Source organism: Rhea americana, unplaced genomic scaffold, assembly GCF_003343005.1.
Source record: "Rhea americana isolate MKP2758 unplaced genomic scaffold, rheAme1 scaffold_35, whole genome shotgun sequence".
In the NCBI taxonomy this organism is placed as follows: Eukaryota; Metazoa; Chordata; class Aves; order Rheiformes; family Rheidae; genus Rhea; species Rhea americana.
In genome coordinates, this window is record NW_028186479.1 from 4,042,461 (window position 1) to 4,064,821 (window position 22,361).

Genomic DNA, 22,361 nt, shown 5'->3' on the forward strand with positions numbered 1-22,361 from the left:
CTGAAGCGCCTGCAGCTCCGGGACGAGATTTCTCGCGCGGCCAGGAAGACGTGGAGACACCGGAGCGATTTTGGGGGCGCCCGGGAACTCCTTTTCCGAGGATTTGCGTTAAAACGTGAGGCGGCGGCGCAGCAGTCTAAAACATCGCGAGGGGCGCGGGGTTCGAACGCCAGGCTCCGGCCGGCGCCGCGGGACGCCGCGTTCGGCGGGGTGGTCGGGGAGGGCTCGCCACGCTCCTCCACCACCAGCGCCCATCGCTGGCCCGCTAAAACCCGGTTACCGCACACCAGCGCCCATCGCTGGCCCGCTAAAACCCGGTTACCGCACGCCAGCGCCCATCGCTGGCCCGCTAAAACCCGGTTACCGCACGCTCCTTCTCTCGCCGCTCGGGGGGAAGATTCACACGTGCATTCGAAGAAAGGCGCTGAGCACGTACCGTGCCCGTGAGACAAACCTGAGCCCGCCTGCGGGCCGCGTCCAGGTCGCGACGGGCCCGCAGGCAGCGGCGGTCTCCCGCAGGGGTGCACAAGCGCGGGCCGAGCCCCGTGGCTTCTTTGCACGCCCCCRTCCTCTGAACGGGCTGCTTCGCACCTGTCTGACCGAGCACCAGGTTCGGCATCTGCGAGCGCACCCTGATCCACCACCRCGGCTCTGTGCTTCGCGATTCATTGGTGCCGTTTCGTTTTGGGAGCATTTGCTTTCATCTCTTTTTCTTAATTTTGCTATGATTCAATTTGTATGCAATTTTCTGTCAAAACGATTCCTGTTGGTGCAATGGCATTGCAAGTCTTGACTGACAGGCCAAGCACTCCGGCTTGTCTCTCTGGATTGCTTCTCCTTACAAATAACCATTTAAAATGCATGCCTGACATTTGAGCATTTTGCTATCGGAAACAGGCACGGACGGCTGCTGTACGAGTCAGACTTAAGGGATCAGTGGCCAAACTAGTATGATAAATCCACACAGCGTACAGACAAACACTCCATCTCAGCATTTTGAAATTTTGATTTGATTTGCTCCTTCTCCTGGAGTTTTTTTTTTTTTTTTTAATGATGTTCCCAGTGCAAAAATCAGATAAAAAATGCAGCAAGACCTGAGAACAAAGTGTACTGCAAACACATTTCCCRAGGAAGCTCTGGAGGTCCACTCAAATATACAAGACCACGTTGATATTGTACAGCTGATCTCCTTACTTTTGGTGGCTCTCCAGTGGGTACTGGTGAAAATGAGATGGCCTCAAAGAAGGATTAGCTCCAGGATATCAGCCAGGGTCTCCTAAAATTTGGAAACAAGCAATGCTGGCAGCTTAGGCACTTGTTTGCTGCAGCCACTGCTTTGCCTCTCACACCTGCCATCGTCCATCCTATGCAAGCGCTGGTACCTGTACGGTGTGCAAAGCCGGGGTACTCACAAGTGCAATGAAACCTRCGTTGCAAAAAATCACAACCACCTTTTGGGAAAGCCCATCGCTAATGCATACATCTCCTTTTTCTCATCCCTGCACTTTAAATGGTAAAACTCCCATCAGCTTCTATCRGAGCAGGGTTAGGCTTTAATCCAGACGCAGCAGCCTTTCTCCCAACCCAGCAGGACCCTAAGCTTCAAGGTAGAAATTGGAGGAGCAGCTATGCAAAGCTGAGCACAGTGCCAGCAAAGCTCATTCTGCAGACCTGAGGTGCTCGACGATTACTGCCCAGACCGGCAGCTGTCGGATCTGTCACAACCCTGCTTGCTGCTCTGAGCGCAGCACCAGGCGGACGGGGAGCAAGCCATGCCTAAAGCGCGCCAGCTCGCTCTGTCCCCTCCCTCACCCTCTGAAACAGCCCAGCCAGCCCACCGACACCGCCGGACCCTTCCCCCACAGAAATCATCCCTCCTTTCCAAGAAGCYGATGGAGTTTGCTTGGGCAGGCTCACCTCCAGCTTGCTCTCGAGCGATGGGAAGAGGCCTGGGCTAACCCTGCAGCTGGAGATGATGCAGGAATGGTCTGACAGCCTCCAGGGGCTGCAGGGGCCCCACGATGCAGCCCCTCATGAGTGGGAATGGCTCCTTTCAGCCTCTCGCAGGTCTTTCCCCTCTGGTACGGTCACCCCAAAGCAGCTCTGCTTTGCTCTTTCTCACCTTGAGGGTGGYCCTGCACCGCAGCCACCTCCCCGGAGAGTAAAGGGGCAGCACGGGGCCATCCCGCTCTCCCTGGAGGGATGCTCTTTGAAAGCTGCCAAAGTACACAGCAAGCCATCCAAACCGAACACGTGCATGCTCTGACACTAGAGTGAGAAAAAGCAAGATATCCCGGAGGATAGCATTTCAAAGGCACAAACAGGAACCAGGCTCCCAGTGCTCACTGACTGCCCGTGGGAGCTCAATGCCTGCCTTCCCTTTGGGTCTTGGCAAATTTCTCCTTAGATGATTAAAAAGCTGCAAGGAGTTCACAAAATAGCATTACTATTTTGAATACACTCCTTGATTTTACACTGTAGACCTCTGCACAACCAGAAAACCTCACACTGGGCTGGTGAAATAGCTAAGGGCTTTGCACCCCTCTTGAATCCGGGAAGTTTGGGGTGTAACTACCACATGGATTTAGTTCAAGTATGACACGGTGTTTCTCATGCCCATGCAGTGGACAAATAGGGGGCTGCTGTCCTCTGCATCCATCCTCCCAAGTTCAGCACTGAGCAAAAAGAGACGCCTTTGCAGCAAAGCAGATGCTCTTCCAACAACGCCAAGCAGTGCTGCAGGGGACCGCAGGGCTTCTGCATCACATTGCGAATGCAAAACGTAGCCTGGATCACTCGGAGGGTCAGAGGGAGCAACAACCACTAGCCACTGCCCCAGGCTTTCCTGAATATTTCACTCATACTTTTCTCTCTCTATATATGTTTTTTTCCTGTGGGGGGATGAGTCTTTTCCCTTTCCCTCATAACTCTCTCCAACTTTCCTTAGCCATTCATCCCAGCCTGCGCCATCTCCTACTCACGGTTTTGTCCAGTTTTCTACCTCACACTCTTTGTTTCCCACAGCCCACTTTTCGTGAGAAGCAGAAGGAAGTATCTCACTCTCTTGTCTCCCAGGAGCCAGTTTTCCCAAGGGCAGATTTTCAGTGGACCAGCACATGTCCCTGGGCTAACTCTCCATGGGGATGYGCAGGGTGTTGCCCAGGCAGGTTCAGGGAGGAAGAAGCAGGGGCAGCACAAGGAAGCAGGTGCCACCTTCTGCTGCACACAGGAGGGAAGAACAGGGGCCCACGTGCCAGCTGGGGCCGGTCCTTCGATYGGGCTGACGTCAAAAAGCAGGGAGCAGGGAAACGAGCTGCCCCCAGCATACAGGCAAAACCAGGTCTCAGCTAGGATGACTTGCAATTCCCGATGTCAAGATTTCCTGAGCTTGTTCCTTTGCATCCTCTGTTTGCACAAGAGAAAATGCTGTTTCCTCTCCCTCTTTGGGATTGTGTAAATAGCTGTACAAGGTACAGGGCGTCACAAAACGGGGCTTTCCCGAGTCTTACCACTGGGCTCCATAGGTATTTTGGCAATTTGCTGGTATCACTGTGCAGATCCAGCTTAGCCAGAAACAAGTACTTCTGGCTAGGAGAGCTGAGACCTTTTCCTGAAGAAAAAGCAGTAGCAGACCAGAGACCAAGGACGACGGAGAGTAAAGTGCAACAAAAGGACGTGGACGCTGCTACAACTGCAACAGCACAAGGACATCTGTGCTCCTAGAAACATGGCCAGTTTCTGGAATAAAACCTGCCACCGTTTCGTAGACTGACTTATTTTGCCTCTGGCTTATCCTCACAAGAAATAGCTGTTAAAAAGGAACAGAAGAGAGCAGACTGATTGTCTTCCAGAAATCTCCTTTTTTAATCTTTCTGTCCCGACGCACCAGTATGCATTTTTTCCTTTGGGAGCTGAAGACAGTCAGCAGGGAGGAGACAGATTTCAAAAGAGCCTGCAAGGAACAGAAAGCTGTTCTGCCTCTAAAAAAGTAAAGTTAAAGGGTTTGGGTTTTTTTCTCCCCATTTAGAAATGTGTGAGGCTCTAATGGGTTTGAGGGACTGTGAATACAGCTGTCTACATATGCCAAGATAATTATAAGCTTGAATGGATTTCTGAGACCCAAACCCTACCCAGATAAATCACTGCCTATCAAGCACTGATTACAAATGAGCTGCTCAAAAAGCCTTTGAATTTTTTTTTAGGTTATCTCTTATATCTGTTGGTAATGGGCCTTGACACTTTACTAAGGAATAGGCTTTAAGGCAACCCTGATACTTCAGCAGCTGTGAAAAAAGATGGCGAATTAAGGCTGTAAGGATCATCAGGGAAAAAAATAGAACAGGAGGACAGATGGGCTTTGGCTCAAACGTGCGGTTCTGGGTCTAATATCAGGTTTGCATATATTCAGACCTGGAAGATGGACTACTGCCGAGAAGCAAATTCATTGTGAAACTGAGCTTGGGATCTGGTGTCCAACTGTGAAACCATTGCCATGCTCCACTTCTCCAGCCACCAACCTCAAGGTGGACAAGACCTGAGTCCCTAAGGGAAAAAAACAGAAGCAGKATGTGGATGATTTCTTTAAACTTATGTGTGGGAATAGTCTCTTCTCTCACAGGTTTTCTTTAATGTTCACATGGAAATGAGTCCGCCCAGGTCACTTACAGAGCACATTGCATTTTCATAAATGTATCTGAATGGGACTGTGCAAGTTCTTCAGCAATTAGAGTAAATTAATGCTCCAGGATGCTTTTGTCTTGGTTTGCCTGGCTCAGGACAGAGGGCAGGGGGTCATATCCTGAAGGGAAAGAATTCCTTTATGAACAACATTTAAACTGCCAGGGAACGCAGTAACATCTGCAGAGAAACCACACGCTCTCTGAATGCGCCTGCTATATGCCTCCCATAAATATCTATTGTATCCTACTTGCTGTCATGACTCAAATGCAAATATATGGAGGAAGGATCAAAGAGTTAAAAGTCCTTCAGAGGTGCTTACTCATTCCTCTGGCTTATGTTTTCAATAAGTGCTAGAAACTCTGCATTGCTTTTCGGAGGGTAATATTGTTTTTGCAGGATATGAACTGCRATGATTCAAATGAGTTAAATCCCTTTTTGCCAGGGCAGGTTTGGCAGCAGAGCAAGCAGCCAGGCAGGCAGGTGAGCAAAGATCTGTCCCCAGGCCAGGTTACAGCCCTTTATCAATCTGCTTTGCTAACACCTCCATCACTGCAAAGGCTCCCTGTATCTCAATACTCTCCACAAAAAAAAGCAGCGAAACCCRAGATGTATCTGTATCTGTCCTTGGACTACTGAAGGCACAGCAGGGCGAGGGCTCTCCAGCACMTCACCTCGTTCCTCCTCTGTCCCCGTCAAGCACAAGAGGAGCAGCGATGTTGAATCAGGTGCGTGAAGAACAAGGCCAAAATTGCGGCTACTGGCAAACATCTCCCCAGGGGTAAAGGAAGCCTTGGGATGACCTTGCCTGGATCTTTTCTGTTTTAATGGTTATGGCTTGTGGTTGTCTTTTGTACAGAAGAAGGGTGAAATTCAGGTGTGCTGAAAGCTGCTACCCGCCGTTCATGCACACTTGGCTGAGGACACCCAGTTCACACCTGCTTCAGCTCAGCGTCATGGTCCGCTAGATTTTGGGGCTGCCCTTCAGCTGGGCACCCGCTCTCTAGTTTCCTGCAAGCCCTTGTCAAAGGCACTGAAGAGCTTGAGGACCGTTGCACCGAGGCAAGGTAAGGCAGGGCTGGGGCAGAGGAGCCGTCACCTCCCCGAGGCTCTGCCTGGGGACGCTGCCCGTGGGAGTCCCAAGTCTCTTACCTGCGCTTGTGTTTACAGCTGGGTTTTGTGATAAAGCCTCACCATCTCACCGCTTTCCCATCGGCGGGTACAGACTGAAGGCAGCTGCTTTTCAGACTTCCCAAAGCAGTTCACCATGCACAACGGGAGCAGCTCTTCTCCGCAGCTGAGAGCCTGGAGGTCGCCTCTGTGCCCTCCCACACCCCATCCGTCAGCAGCGGCATTCATCCCTCATAACTCTAGATATCTACAGGGTAGGGATAGCTATAGGGTAGAAACAAATGCATGAACTATTCATGCTCCACTTACAGCCAAGGGAGAAATAAGCCCTTCCAAGGGATGTTTCTACCTCGTAGCTCCTTGCATTTGGACAGATGACTCCCACCCCAAGTGCTATATGCACTGATGAAGAGCACCTGCTCATACCTTCCCTGAGGTATACAGAAATTTTTCAGAGAGAGGGTGAAAATGCTGGAATATTAGCTTTGGACTTCACTGGCTGCTTTCCAGGCCTAGAGACTTAGGTTTACAGCTTCTAAAGTCAGAAAGGGCCATTCCAATCCTCCTCGACTGTCCTCTTACACAGAGAGCAGCAGCTGCATCTTGAAACAGGTTTAAATCTCCTTCTGATTAGGTATTTTCAGATCTCTGCAGCCAAAAACATCACACAATGATTTTAGCACCAAACAGGTTTTGCTGCATGTGCCAGCACTACAATTTTTATTTTGGAACTTAAGCTCAGAAAATGAATTTCTACTTGTGCCTCATATCTAGGCACCTATGTCCCTTTCAGAGCCCCTTCTCCGAGGGGCTCTAATTCCCTAAATAGTACCTATACCCTTCCTTCCTCATTTTCTCCTTTCTAGATATAAAACCCARCACACGGATGAATCAGAACACTGTTTTCTTGGATTGTGACCATTTAAATCAAGGGATTCAAATCACTCTAATATTTACTATCCCACTAATCCCACACCATCTGCAAACTTTCCTAGCAAATATTATGTGACTTGACTTGCTCATTGTTTAAAAATATTAGATGATGTTGGATGAAGAACAACCTCCTTCCCCACTCTAGAAAAAGCCCTGATCACTGGTATCTCCCTAGTAACATCCTGAGATCAGTTTTTTAGCCAGTTTCTAATCGAATATGTAAAGCAGTTGCTCTAAATGATATAACTTAAAATCCAAATGACATACGGTACTAAGTCAGTTGCCTTGGAGACATCCAAATGTACACTGCCAACACAGATGCCTTGGTCTTGTCAGAAAGATAACAARTGTCCGACCTGCCCTCTCTTCTATGAAACCGTGTTAATTGGCAATAGYTACACATTTGGCTCCTAATTCCTTCATCCATCCATTCTATCAGGTTCACAAAAGGCGGCTGTGAAAAGCCACACAAAAGCCTGGGAAATATTTTTAAAAGGCTCTGAAATTGAACTGGAAACYGTGCATAGCTCCACATTAAAAAAAAAAATATTAACAGTTGAAAATTGCTGCTCAAATTCTTTCGGTTCTRCAATTAATATTAGTGGTTCAGAGAGCTCCTCAGCTAATTCCCCTGGATTCTTGAACACGAGTCACGCAAGCTTATCTTATTCACCACATACTTTGGGAGAGGCAATGAGCCAAGGCAGGGCTCTACGGGGAACAGCCAAACGGATCTGCTGCTGCTCTCGCACCCCTCAGGTGAGGCCACTGCTACAGCAGGACTTTTTCATGCACCATCCACGACCGCGTACGATTGCTCCGTTACCAGCTGGCTTAAAACAATTGCAGGCAGATGACTTTTAGGAAGCCAGTGCCTAAAAGAGAGTGCGGATGGTAGCAGCAGCGCRGTGGTGCTTGCGATTCTTGCTCTGGATGGTGGAGGCACAGGGCTGCAGCGCAGGTTTGAATAGGCGGCACGGGGGCTTTCTCGGGCTTTTGTCCCGGCTCTCTCAAAAACCTTTTCAGAGATAGAAAACTCACTTCTCACCTGTGCAAAAGGCTAGGCTAGAAGTCGTGAGCAGCGCCTGCCCTCCTGGAGTGCACAGGGATGTGGCGGTCCCCCATGCCCACAGGGCATCCCAGTAAGATACAACTTCCTTCTCATTYAAAACCTCTCAGCAAATCCCCAGCTCTAGTTCATGGGATTAGACAGAATTGAGCAAAGAACGAACATACATTGATGCACAGAACATTTTCCCCCCAAAAAAAAGAGAGAGAGAAAGGACAAGATAGAAACAATCCGTCTCRTCTCCTAGGAGGAAGTTATTGGCATATGTTTGAATTGGGTCCACAAAGATTGTATTTGCTGCTTATATACCTTTGCATTAGGCAAAGTGCTTTGTCACAGTAATAGCAGAACAGAAAAAAATGTATGCACTAACACGTGGAGTGATCAGGTACCGCAGCAGTATTGAATCCAAAAACTTTGACTTATGGCTGCTGAAAATAAGGCCTGACCAACAACATATGGGCTCATGAATCTTTCCTGACAGCCCTGCAGTTAGAGAAGCTAGGAGTAGAGCCTGCTGGTTATAAATTGGTCATGAACAAATTCAGGCTAGCAATTAAAAAAGTTTCTAATAGCCAAAGGAATCAAGTTCCAAAAACTTCCAAAAAAGGAGAGAGAGTAGCCTGGGAACTCCTACCGCACCCTGACAGAGCTACGTAGCACAGGATGGGGGGGATATCTTGGAGATAAGAGCCAGGTGCTGCAATATGCAGCTCGGGATGTTTGTTTTGTTGGTATCCCCAAGGAAGGGGATGGGAGCAGACTTGGCTGAAGTTTGTCCATAGGACTTCCTGCACCATATTTCTATCAGGTTTGTCCTGCATTGCAGGGCTAGTTGTCACTGAAGTCTAGGGGGAAATAGTCATTCCCCCACCCCAGGAAAAAAAAAAGAAAAAAAAGAAAGAAAGAAGAAGAAAGAAAAAGAGAGATGGTCTCTCTTTCCTTAGTCATCAAGAACTTCACTCCTAATGGTAGGAGGTAATAGCCCTGGAACCCAGCTGCTCACAAGCTTGGAGTAGAAACAACCCCCRTCAGTCAGAAAGAAGGGTCAGACTGTCAGGAAATACCGACGATATTTTACCTCCATCTGGAGATCCCCTGGCCATTTTTCACTGGAAGTCTCCCACCTGAGCAATGCCCATGACCTCCAGCGCCCTCTTCCAGCTGCACAGTGTTAGGGTTTTCTCACTCCACAATCTGAAGTTTGCTAAAAGTTGCCAGAAAGCATTTTGCACCATGCCATACATGGATGCTCTTCGCTGGAGTAAGGGCCCTATTACACAGTTGCCCACACTTACATTTAATAGCAACTTCAATGGTCCTTCAAAAACCAGGTGAGGACCAGGCACTCTGAACAAGGACTCCTCATTTCTCTTTCCCAGTAACTCACCTCTTTTCCATCTAATCAGCTTAAGCCTCCATGGACTCCTCTATGAAATAGCATTTTCTCACCATCAGTCATTTCTAAGCTCTTTTCTGCCTAGGAAGTGTGCCCACAGTGTGATGGGGCTGATTAGCAGTTTCTGTCTGAAACACCAGGCAATCCTCATAGCAGGAGACTGTTTTAAAACACTAAATAGAGCACTTTCCTACACAACAGGCAGCGAGCTTCCGGAATACGTTACCACAAGATTGTGAAAGCTGGTAGTATGAGCAGACTCAAAAGATTAGACACACTCATGGGCTGGAGGGCCAAAGGAGCTACCAAAGGGAACAGACAGCGGTGCATGCTGTGACATCCCTAATCCTGCTATTGCAGGTGCTGGGGAACTGCAAAGAAAGRGACCACAAATAATGATCAAGTTCATATCTTCTCCCTGCAGAACATTCCCCCCTGGCCCTGTTAGAGACACTGGATAGGGTTAGATGGGTTTGACCCAGGAGAGCACTGCTTACTTTAACGGTGCTGCTGCCAGAACCTAGCACAGTTCAGTGGCAATGACAAAAGGGCAGCACAGCCGCAGTCAAGTTGTCATTCCCACCTGTCAAATGATTTGCAACTTCTTTGTCTTCTGAAGAGCAACCTGACACTGCCTGATTAGCACACAGGACTCAGGAGAGCAAGGAGACAGCAAAACCATGCCACAGCACTGTGAGCAGGAGCATGTCCCACTCAGCAAAGCTCGGGGTTGGAGAACCACGAATCCCCACYGTAATCCCCTGCTTTCTATCCCTTGTTTCCCACTATCTGCCTCCCAGTAGAACAAAACCGTGGCCTTATCAGCAGAGGTCAGACAGACCCAGTGAGTGAACATCTTCCAAGGTCATGGTCAGGTGGTTGGGAGCTGAGGCAGCTTGTTCACATTTGGGATGCAGGCTGGATGCATGGCGAAGAGCAGCAGCTTGCCAGCCTCCCCCTGGACCCTGAAAAATGCTTCAAGCAGCCAGAACAAAAGTGATGCCACTTTCAGCTAGTCAGAGTTAATTWACTTCATTATGCCATAAACCCTCTGATTTTTTCCATTATCTACAGACACTTCCTGAGTGAGCTAAGACTCACATGTGCAATGTGAATGAGACAAGCAGGAGATAAAGAAAAAAAAAGAACAAAGTCCTTTTAAAGCTACTCTGGGGCTCTGGAGAGGAAAAGGTGGGAGGAAAGGGAAAAAACCCTACAAGCCTATTTCCCATTCTTTCTTTAGATCACCTTTATGCAGCATCTGACTACATTAATACAGCTGGCAACAGCTGATTTTGTTTGATRGCTTTTGTAAATAGATGCTCAAATAGTGACTCTAAAAAGTCTCAACTGTTGAGGTACTTTGAGAAGTATTCAAATAWTGTGCTCTCCCCCTGGCTGTCTTTAGGTAAAGCTCCAACTGATTTCAAAGGTAGGGTTCTTTTAAGCTATTTAAATATGAACACTATTACTTTTTCAAAGCATCTGTCATTTTCAAAGCAGAGTTTCCTGTTGAGAGCCTGCCACATAAGCCTTTATCAATTGGTGCACCAAAACATCAGCTCTCTGCTTGCACTCTGCAAGCAGCCCAACACAGACAAGTGCTCAGCTCTGCTGAGCACRAGGGCCATGATGAGCAGGCCAGCTTCTCTTCTCACCAAGCGCAAGACCCGATTCTCCCAAATACAGCAACTAACAAAAAATATTCTGAAAAAATACCTTTGCACCAGAAGGCCACTGGGAAAGTGCTAAATAGCACTTCCTTTACATGAGAACTGGGTCAATGTATCTTACRGAGGAGGAAATGGGTCTGTATTGGTTCAAAGTCATAATTTTTAGGCTGCTAATCAGCAGAAATAGCTGACTGCAGAGAGAAGACTTCTCTAACTCTGATGCACATAATGACCTGAAAGCTTTGTGGGGCAAGAGGTGTGGGGGGAGGAGTTTGCTACACAGACCTAAGTGGACGCTTGCAAGTTTTATTTGCAGTGCCCAGAACAGCTTATGAGTGCCGAAATTCAGTGGGGAAAACRACTAATAGACATTTTTTAGTAGGAAAAAAATAGTATCACAGGAATTGGATGCACAAGATGCAGATTGCACCAAATTCCCACTGAYGACACTGACCTGAAGGCTGCAGTAGGTGCAGGGAAAAATGGCACAAGTACATTTACAGTATCCACAGTGGTGCTGCTTGCGTCAAGGCAGGGATAAGGACTGCAGTTCTTCAGCATAACTAGGGATGCAGTGCATCATCAGTAGAAGCAGGTCTTTTGGCTTCAGAGAAGCCATTACCAGTATAAGCTCTAAATACCTGAGAAAGCGCAACAGCAGCATATGTCAATTCAAGCTGAAAACATGAAAAGCCATCTTTGGAGACAAAAAAAGAACAGCAATTTTACAGAGAAAGGAGAATTAAAAGCTGAAGACTGAAACCAGTAGAGCCAAACCACACAGCCATTCCCTTAATTTGTTTCATTTACCATTTCTTGCTCTTAAGCCTTATTTAACTTGCATGCTCAGTGTGCTCAAAATAGGATTTAGCACTTTTTCATCTTAATGAAAGGCAAGTTGAACTTTTAGGGACACCTTATCACTGTGGGCAAGGGGAATGAGAAAAACATGCAAAGCTGGAAATGGTCAGTAGGCACTACACATGGAAGCAGACAAAATAAAGGTAGACTGTGTGCTTCATCTGCACAGTAGGAAACTTGAAGATGCATAAGAGTTGCTGAAACAAGTCAGGCAAGGTGACACCTGTCCTAGGAGTCTTGTTCAGAGCTCTGCATTTCATATTAACTCTTGCATCTTATAGAAAGCTTCGCACCATCTAGGTGTTCAGAGGTGTTTTTGGACCTAGGGAATTCAGCTGTAAAATAGAACAGATGTGCCACAAGAGAAGCCCACAGTCAGCAGCAATGGCACAGAAATAGTTCAGCAAGAAAAGCCACCACCTCCTTTGTGGCTGAGCTGCAATTGCCACATTTGATGTCCAAAGTAACATTACAGTCATCTTTGACTCTTCAAACAATGAGGAAGCAAGTTTTCTCATTCCTCCAGAGCAAACTTCCCATTTACTTAAGGTGACGGCTAGAGTCTTCAACAGRATGACTCCAGCTTCTCCAGACAAAGATAGGAAGCTACAAGGCCAAATGATTTGAAAATGTCATGGTGATCACCCAAGCAAACCTTGACTGAAGGGTAATGGCACGCATTACTTTTATTCAGCACAATTTGAATACTAGTATTTGAAAAACAGGAGGTGTAGTAARCTCAGATATTCCTCTTCCAGGTCTACTTCCTCTCAAGTAAAACTGAAACATTCAGATACCAAATACAGGAACAATAGAGACATTTAAACAAGAACCAAGAACTTTAAAACAGCTTTTTGTTGAAGACTTGCATCACCAGCAAATCACTCRGTCCCAAACCGTAGCTGGCTCCCATCAACAGCAGACTGACAAGGTTTTACACTCTTCAGCTGCAGATTGTGTCAGCAGACCCAAACAGAACTGTTCACTTCTGAATGTCACAGTCCAGGGATTACCAGTGGGTTTGCCTGTGGACGTTATCAGTTTAGGAAGTACTCCCAAGACCAGCAGGTAYTGCTGTAAACTGGGATAAGGTCTGCCATCCCCTCCCACCCCAGAAGTGCCCTAGATGTTCTTATGGAATATGGCAAAAAAACACACACTGGCACTTCCCCTTAGAAAGCTGTTTCTAAAGAGCAGTTCTGATTTCTTTCTACTCAGCTCCACACAGTAAATTGAGAAGTATTTTCTGACTTTGTCCAACAAAATCTCTCTTAGWCAACTATAAGGACAAAATAAAGATTCATAAAGATATCTATTGTTCTCAAATATTTGTGCCATTGCCTTTGTTTGACACTGCTACTTTACACAGGAATGCAGTACAGTTGTCCGTCTTGAGTAAATTTTAAGAACTTAAAGAGATAACATTGCCATCATGTGGAAAGCTACAGAAATGAAATTGTTCGTGCTTCTAAATTGATTTCTATATCTCTGCACATTTAGAAAACTAGCGCCTACCACATCACAAAACCAGGTAGATGAAAGGGAAATAACAGCTTCAGCTGTGATTAACACACAGTTACTCTGAAATCAGGAATCTGTTTCCTTGTTACTGAGTTTATTCTCTACGTCTTCAGCAGGAGCTAATTATAAAATGTTGTTTCCAACCCTTCCAGTACAGACAGCACAACACAGTATTTAAAACAAATGTGGGCAACCRACATGACACAAAGCTGCAACAGCTGCAAAAGCTTCAGAGGTTTCTTGTGCTGGAAGAAAAGAGCACCAGGCGCTACTCAAGTGGAGCACACTGTCAAAAAGACAGGGTGCAGTTACCAAAGATACTAAAAACGATTATTTTTGTCTAATGCATGTCTAATGCACCTTCTTTCCATAAAGGTGCCTTAAACTTTCCTGCCACTATCTCCCAACACACATCTTCCCCTAATACAGTGTTAAGACAGAGCCACAGTCAAACTACAGCTATGCAGCTTTCCCTGTGGACATGTTTTGCATTAACTTGCACAAAAACTAAACAAAGTCTTTCAGACTACAGCTCCCTCTGCTGAATCATACCGCCTGCTCATGTCTCACCTATTGTCTACCAGTGACTCCAAGTCTTTGAAAACCTGCAAGATGAATAAGCATGTTATATGCCCATTCATATTCTAGCAAAAAAATCACGAAAAATTTTAGGCCAATATCCTGAATTCAATACATACAAAATTCAGCCTTACATCAAGTATAGCTGTCTCTGAACATATTAAAGCTCCTGTTCAGAACAGTAACAGCTGCTCAGTAAGGTTATAGAACACGTATCTGGAAAAACATTTCAGAGTACCTCAGCAGCTGCAAGGCGGTATTAGGGGAGGGAAAATACTGAACAAATAAATTGCTGTATTTATAGATAAAATTTTTCTTCAGAATCAAATATCTTTAAAAATTTCCAAACAATACAGATAAAGCATCTGTGAACTCATAATAATCTACTATTATCTATAGGGCACATCTGTTTTCTCTATAGGTGCCATTATCATTTTTCCCCAGTCTTTCACGTAACTGAGCTATGAAAACAGTAGTATGTAAAAAACCCCGATCCCCCCCATGCCAAGGGGATCCACCTTAAAGGGTCTCCACTTTACCACACCTTTGAAATTAGTAACAGTATTTCAGTTTCAAAGTAGCTGGATTTAACCATTTTAAAATCCAATTTAAAGCAAGTTCCTGATGCTTGTAATTACATTTTAATCTAAAGATGCTTTACTTCCAATTTTTTTCCTTTGCTGCTACAGCCATTCATAGCATGGCCTATAGCCATGCACTAAAACTCAATGTCCAAAGGCTTATAAATAGCTCAAGGTAACAGCTAGCATAGTTTAAGCAAACAAATGTCTAATTGGCTGAAGCAGGCAACATTAGACACATACCTACTTAGAAACACTGATTTTAAAAATCATTTTAAATCTTAAAAAAATAACTTTAAAATGTTCATTCATGTATTTGACAATATATATTGAAAATATGTATTTGGCAATATACCTGAAGGTCTTAAAACTTTCTCTTTATAAATATGTATCCTCCCTTCTCAATTTTATACTTGGTCATGAAAATTTGCTTCTTGGTTATAAAAGAGRTAGAAATCATGCAAGTCTTCAGACATTATAAAGAAAATATATCCCTGGCAATAAAATACCCAGGAGAAAACATACGGAAGACATGAATGCTYGTATTGAGAGATGTAAATACTATTTTATAATGCAAAGACTAAATGCATCACATCAGTATTTCGATTAATTTTTTTAGGTCATGCCCCCTTCTACTTAATGGTTTTGATCAAAAAGCAGTAATTATATGCTGCATATTTTAAAGAACTGATTAGGCTCAGGTCCTGATATAGGCTATTAAATTTCAAATATTCTTAAAAGAAAGCTTGTTTAAATACAAGTTACCAATTTTAATCTTGTTATTGTCATTTGTGACTATAATTACACTTACAGAACAACTGTATGTCATTAGACATCTAGAATACTGAAGCTCTCAAAGTCACTTGTTACGGAAAAACAGAAGTTTAAAAAACAGCTGTTTAGAGTAGACTTTGACCAGCAGTGTCAGTCTCTCACATAGACATACTTGTATTCTAAATTCAAACTAGAAGTCATGTTTCAGTTGATGCCTGAATTCATACAGAAAAATGAATTTAGCTGACCATTTCTTACATTTCACAAAGGCTGCAAGTAACTTTGTTCATCCCACACTTCTGTAATAGACTGCTTTAAGATGTCTGAGGATCTGAACTGCTCCTTTTAATCAAGTGGGTATACAAATACTTCCAAGAGTATTGGGGATCAGTACTAAGCAYTTGGGCAACTTAACAAAAAGTGAAATAGTGACAAAAACGCATTTGTTTRTGTTCCATAGAAACAACTGGGAACCCAACATTGACATTAATAAATGAAATGGACAACAGTTCTTGGTCAGAAGCAAAATTGAACTTACATTACCCTTGTGGTAACMATTTAAATCAGATATTTACACTTTTTTAAAAAAAATCACAACACAGGCACAAGAGTGAAACACATAACTAGAAGTTTATTCTACTTCTGTGCCTTCTGCAACTTCTTGCCTTTTTTAGAAGCCTGCTTCTGGAGCTTCTTCATTTCATGCTTGATGATCCTGTTTCTCTGTTAAAAAAATATATTAATCAGAATGAAAACAACTCTTCATAAATATTATTTCTTAACTTCATTTCCAAGCTTTCAGGTTCTGCACTTTTGGGTAATCATCCTTTGATAACCAGATTACATTTTACTAAGTCAGAGATTTACCATATATTTATTACACAAAACCCACCAAATTCTACCTAAAACTGTTCTGATGGTCTACCAGGTCACCAGCATCATACTGGCTGGTAACTTGAGCACATCATATATTACATATAGCTGAGTTTAATACAGAATGAAATATTAACAGCAACTCATCAATAAGGTCTGATTTCAGCRGCAGGTAAGTCCCTCCTCAGCTATAACTTGGAAGACTAACACACAAAAACGTGTTTAACTGATACTTTGATCAACTGCCTAAGAAAAATGGCTGGMCAAAGAATCAAAAATTCAAGGCATTCACACACTTTGGGTCATTCCATAATCCAAGYCAGATATTTTTAAAAAAGGCTTTTAAAATAAGTATTTGACAGTGAAAACTACAGGCATTAACTACAAACACTTACCATTTTCTTTGCTTTCATGACCTTGTAGCGATCAAAGTCGGTCATTTTGGCTTTCTGTTTGAAAAGAACCAATCATGAAACTCTGATATATACACATACAAGAAGTAYTTAAATCTCAAAACATTTCACAAGTAACTCTGAACATCTCCAAATTAAGGCTAGCTATGTATCTGGAACTGCTTTAACTGTTTTAAGGCTTTTCCTGAGAAGCAATGGTGCAGGGAACAAAGTAGGTTATAGAAACTGCTGAACTAAACAAACYTTTGCTGTAAAAGCATAAAAAGGCTGAAAGCTGATAGGCACAACTTAGCACAAAAAAGCTAATAACRGCTTCAAATGTTCTGTGCCTTAATCTTCAAAAGAAACTGCATACTGTTTTAGACTGCACCTGATTTTAATGAGTAGAAGTGGTACTATGGGTATTACTCAGAGTCAWAATTTGTACCTTTTCTCTGGCTTCAATCTTCTTTGCCCATCTTGTGGCTGCCCATTTTTTATTAATATCTTCCTTCTCCCAGGCAACTCGCACATGTTTCTGACGAGCACTGCATTTGAACAGTCAGACAATTATATTCACACTGTCTGCAGAAAAAAGCTTTTCACTGACAGCAGCTCAAAGTTTCATAGAAGAGATGATTATCCTTTCACATCATGTGTAGACTCCTTTAATGGCTGAATTTCACCACATGCTAAGTCAACACCAACTTCTACAGACTAACCTAACATTTTATTGTGTAAATACTTCGCTAGGACTGAAAAGCTGAACAACCTCAAAGGGTATTCTCACACAATACTGTAGGCATGGTTCTAGAAAAGTAAAAATGTTTGGTTCTAAATTACAGAAACTCATACTAAGAAAGCTAAGGAAAAAAGAATGAGTTCAGTTTCCTACAATTCCAGCACAGTTCTAAAGGTAGGGAATATATTTAATGTCTGAGGATGATCTAAGCAGTAGCTTAAGACTCCACCTACAAAAAAGCAAAGTTACATAGCRTTACTGCCATTGTAAGTTGCCTAGGGCAGTCTGGTGTTCCCTTTCCTTCCACTTTCCTGAACAGTAGTTATCAGTCAATATTCTGAGTGAAAACTTTACTGTATTCTACTGGTAACTTGGTCTGCCAAGTTTTTAGTACACACACATTTAYAAACTTAATTAACATTATATGAACTTCCCACATGCAGAAAGCATCAAATCACATAATTCAGGCATCATGTGACAGCATGCCTTACACAGGCCAAAAAGATGGAGAACCCACCTGTGTGGGAACTTGAGGACAAAGTCAGTGAGCTGCATGCACTTGAAAGGCATAGCTTGTCTTCTGACACCGCTACAGGGGCCATCAACTAGTGCCTGAAACAAAAAAACAAACGTTTACTAACAGCTATCCCAGTGTGCTTGATTTAGACAGTAGCTACCCAACAATTTCTGAATTTTAACTTGACAACAGTAGTCTGAAATAGAAACAAGTTTTGTGCAGTCAGAACAAGAGATCAGTCTCACATACACACCCCAAGCTTCACAACAAGACTTCTGATGGCCCTTGTCTTTGGAAAAAGAAGCTGAACTACAAAAAGCACAGAGATATGATCATATATTTCACCTTTCTCTTCTGTTTTTTTTTTCRAGAATATTAATTGAAAAGAAACTCCTAGCCCAAGTACTCACCTTAAACTTATAAGGATACCATTCCATCCATAAGTTTCAGACATCAGCTAAACTGTACTTGACCACCACTACTCYCACAAGAGTTCCAAGACCTCACACCTCTAGTTGTAACAGATATGTAAAAAAATAATGTATTTTATTTCCCAAGAATTCACCACGCTAGCTTTTAAGGCACTTTTCAAGAGTAAGAAAACTAAGAGAAGAGATAACAGAGAAGTGATTGTATCGCCTGGCAATGAAAAAAACTTACTACTTAAGAATTTCAAACAGTAATGCCTGTTAAACTGCTCCTTTTTAAGTATTTCATCGAAAATCTGTTCACGAAGTGTTTTAGTACACAAGCTTCTTAAAAATAGAGGAGGAGGAGGAGGCTGGGMTGCTCATAGCTTACCCTGTTTTGGTCAATGACATCCACAATTGCCACCAGCTTGCCAGCATGCGGCCCGAAGGAAACGAAGGCAACCCTGCCGATCTCGACGAAGCGCTTGAACACCTAGAGCCGACGGGAGGCGACACGGGTCAGGCCGGACSCCACCCCAGGCCGCGGCGACACCCGCAACGCCCCAGGCCGCTGCCCAAACACTCACGCCCCCTCCCCCCCGCCTGAGCGACGGGCTCGGCGTAGCAGCCCCCGCCCGGCAGAGACTGCGGCCCGGCGCAGACCCTCGGGCACCGCAGGGCCCAACGGCCGCCGGCGCGCGCAGCCAGCCCCGCGCCGGTGAGGCAGCCGGCGGGCTGCCCCCTGCCCTGCCTCCCTCCCTCCCAGCCCGCTCCCCGCCACGAGGAGGAAGCCGCCCGGCGCCCAAGGCAGGCAGGCGGGCGGCAGGGAGACGCCGCCGGCGGGCCCGGCCGCCGCGGAGGCCCCGGCCACACGCACGTACCATGATGGCCGCCCGCGAGCAGAAAGGGAGGGGCGGCTTCCGCGGCGCCCGGAAACCGCCTCCGGGCCGCCACTGCGCAGGCGCGGGAGGCGGGGCCGGAGTGCCGCCGCCGCAAGCGCGCTTGCGCAGAACGCCTCCCCCGGACCGCCACGGGGAGTGCGGAACGGAGGCTCCTCTCAGTGCGCMTGCGCCCTACGGGAAAAAAGGCGCCGAGGTGGCCCCGCGTTTCTATGCGCAYGCGCGCCCTCGGCGGAGGGAAGGTGCGGGCCGGGCGCAGCGGCGTCGCGTGTGCGCGGTGCGGTGCGTGGGGCGCCCGCACCCTGCCTGCCCTGGGGGCCTCGCCCGCTCTCATGTTTTAAAGCTTCCTGTGCTTAAAAAAAAAGCGTTTGCTGGTGCCCGCAGCTGCTCCAGGGTGTCGGCGCAGCTCGGAAGGAGCCTAGGCAGGTCGGGAGGAAAAGCAGCAGCTGCCCCAGGCCGGCGTGGCCRTCTTGGACCAGCAGGCCCGGGAGAAATGCACCGAAATTGTACATGGTGTTTCACATTGCAGCRCGAAACTGAGCCTCGTTTGAAAGAACAGCTTAATAACACACAAAACAGTAGCCTAGGCACTTTGGAACAAATGCAAAATTAACTTGTAAAGCTGGTAGGAATACACATTTAGAACAAACAGTAAAAATATTTCAKCTTGCTAGTTCATGCCACCAGTGCTTTTGCAAGAAAAGAAAACATTGCGTTGACTTTATGTTACGCCCACCCAAGTGCAGAGCAACAAGCAGAGCTCTGAAGATCTGGTTGGTTTTGTAGGTATYTCTGATGAAACAAAATTTTACAGAGCTTTTTACACAAAAATTGCCTACTTGGGGATTGCATTAGGAGCTCTTAAGGGTCTACAGTTGTAACGTGGTAAGGAACTTGTATGATCAAAATGTCTGATACCTTTCCAGAAGCCATTTACTCCTCTGACAGGACAGATGTCGAACACCGTGATTTTTCTTGGCTGTGGAAGGCAACAAGTGACCAACTTGTGAAACACAATCTCAGAAATTATCACGATGCTTAAGTGTCCTGCAGAATGTACAGAACTGCAGGAACTCAAAGATTTAGTAGACCAGCYCTGGGAGACAGAGAAGGACCAAATTAGGGTGTGAATGTAGCATGTAAAAAGCATGGGATAAGCTAAATGGATGCACTTAGCAGCTCCAGAACAAAGTACATTGTTATTCTTGGAACTTTAAGCAAAAGAGCTGACTGTGATATGAATGCTGGAAGATTGCTGTATTCTGACACTAAATTTGCATGCTTGGTTGCACCGGTGTGCATTGAACATAGTGTGTCTCATTAAAAAAAAAAAAAAAAAAACTTCATGCATACAGGCAACAGGCAACCAGAGACCTAAATCACAATGGCTGATGAAGAAAACTATTTTTTGTACCCTGAGRAGAATGAAGGAGGAAAGTGACATTTTCTTCACTTTATGCTGAAGTCCAATGTTTGGCCTGTGCTGTTAATACTGAAGAATCACTTCCATCTGTTTATGGCCGAAAAAGGCATCAAAGCAATGCTGGTGTCACAGATGCACAAGCACACTACCAGAAGAACATGTTAATTCTGTTCTTGGACCATGTTATCTCAGAGCTTCGGAGGCAAGTGTTACACTGCTCTTCTTACTTTATTGCTCAGTACCCATTGCCACATAAATTACATTTGCCAGACAACAAAGATAGTGAGAGCTATGTACTATGCATACAGAATGGACCATTCCAACCTTGCTGAAGTCAAAGTGGAGCTGACACTCTGCTTTGATGGTGGAGTGGGCAAAGTGAAGAGACATTCAACCAGCCAAGGAGCTGAGCATGGCTTATTACCCTGAGCTCACTGCTGGTCTTATTTTTCTGGCYGCTATGCCAATCACCGTTGGTACCAAGGGAATGTGGACCATCAGGACATGGCAAAACAGCTTTGTGGGTGAAAGTCAGCTCACCTGGCTGGCTTTGATGTACATGCATCAAGATACAGACATTGTTGTGGGTCACATTTTTCAGGATTATTACTCGTATAAACATGAGGCAAAACACTTGCTATGAGAAAGAAGAGTTTGTGATAAGCAAAGAAGCGTAAGCAAAAAACATGCAGAGGGCTAGAAAATAGATCTGGCCTTCGTTCCTCTGGGTTTTCTGTCAACACTAGAGTGAAATATCCCAATTTAGCTGTTTAAAACCTCGTGTTTATGACTGTTTATAGGGTTTTGTTTTTATAATAACACAGTGCAAATATAAAATGCACTTAAGCAATTTTAATTGATGTGGATATTTTATGTAAGTCCCCATGGAACTGATCATTAAAACATTAATGAGCACTTAACTCCATAAGGTATTTTTGAAAATCCCTTCCAGAATGCCATTATAATATTTTACTGTGTACTTTAAAATAATTTTATATCAATGCATGTATTTATACAGTTATCTTTAAACAACTGGTTCTAGGCTGTATCTGTAGCAGATGATGAATTTTGGATTTTTCCATTTTGCATTGGTCTGGAAAGATAATACTTTTCATTTTCTTCATTTGATGTAACATAACTCTGTAGTATTTACAGAGAGGAAGGAAGGAGAGAACCTAAAAAATACTGATGTTTTAATGACCTTTCTGTCTTTATGTCAGAGTTACTCAAATATCAACAATAACTGCACTACTGACTTGGTGAATACCTGAGAGCTACATCTATTCTACATAACTGTAACTTATGTATGCATATTACTTCTCTTAATCTCATAAACAACTGGGAGAGGCATCATAAATAAATATGAAACTTCAGCTGTGGCTTAACATTAAACATTGAAAACAGTTCTAGAGCAAAACCAGAGTGGTATAAAAATCACAAAGTACTAAAGCTCCCTCAGAATTGACATGAACATCTGAATATATCACATTGGACTGTTACCACTAAATGAAAGCAGTGCTTCGTGTATATAAAAATGAAGCATAAAAACATTTTCTTCCATGATTGCACTTTAAAAAGATACACCAGACATAAGTACTATCTTCCTGTTACTACAAAGAAGAAAAAAAAGTACAAGTGAGCATTATTTGTGTTACAGAAATGTCATATATCATCTTCACTGCCATTCAAGTGAGCATGAACTATTCCTGAAGTAATAAAAAACAAACTGAAAAACTGAATAAAAATGATTGCTAGGCCACTCTCAATCATCTTTGTAAGGACATGGAAATCAGGAGAGGTGCTTGAGGACTAGATGAAAGCTAATGTCATGCCAGTCTTCAAAAAAGGCAAGAGAAGGTCCCAGTGACCYACAGGCTGGTCAGTCTCATCTCAGACCTTGGAAAAGT

General features: G+C 44.5%; 1 protein-coding gene and 1 long non-coding RNA gene across 2 annotated transcripts; both read right to left on the minus strand.

Moving 5' to 3' along the window:
- Positions 1-3,840: 3,840 nt before the first annotated feature.
- Positions 3,841-4,532, minus strand: LOC146591987 (uncharacterized). Its single transcript, XR_014896694.1, has 2 exons — positions 4,411-4,532; positions 3,841-3,952 (listed from the first exon to the last, which is right to left on the minus strand). It is a non-coding gene; the product is annotated as an uncharacterized LOC146591987 (long non-coding RNA).
- Positions 4,533-15,809: 11,277 nt separating this feature from the next.
- RPL14 (ribosomal protein L14) lies at positions 15,810-19,093 on the minus strand. The gene is made up of 6 exons (XM_085311835.1): positions 19,014-19,093; positions 18,524-18,625; positions 17,723-17,817; positions 16,912-17,011; positions 16,467-16,520; positions 15,810-15,921 (listed from the first exon to the last, which is right to left on the minus strand). Exons 1-6 carry the CDS (start codon positions 19,014-19,016, stop codon positions 15,835-15,837), a joined length of 441 nt encoding a protein of 146 aa, XP_085167961.1. The 5' UTR covers positions 19,017-19,093; the 3' UTR covers positions 15,810-15,834.
- Between the last annotated feature and the right edge of the window lie 3,268 nt (positions 19,094-22,361).

What these genes read in the sequence shown, in the direction of transcription:
- RPL14 (XM_085311835.1), bottom strand. An exon ending in ATGTCATTGACCAAAACAGG is followed by an intron (nt 17,818 to 18,523) that starts GTAAGCTATGAG and finishes TTTTTGTTTCAG; the next exon opens with GCACTAGTTGATGGCCCCTG. An exon ending in TCATGAAAGCAAAGAAAATG is followed by an intron (nt 15,922 to 16,466) that starts GTAAGTGTTTGT and finishes TTTTTTTAACAG; the next exon opens with AGAAACAGGATCATCAAGCA.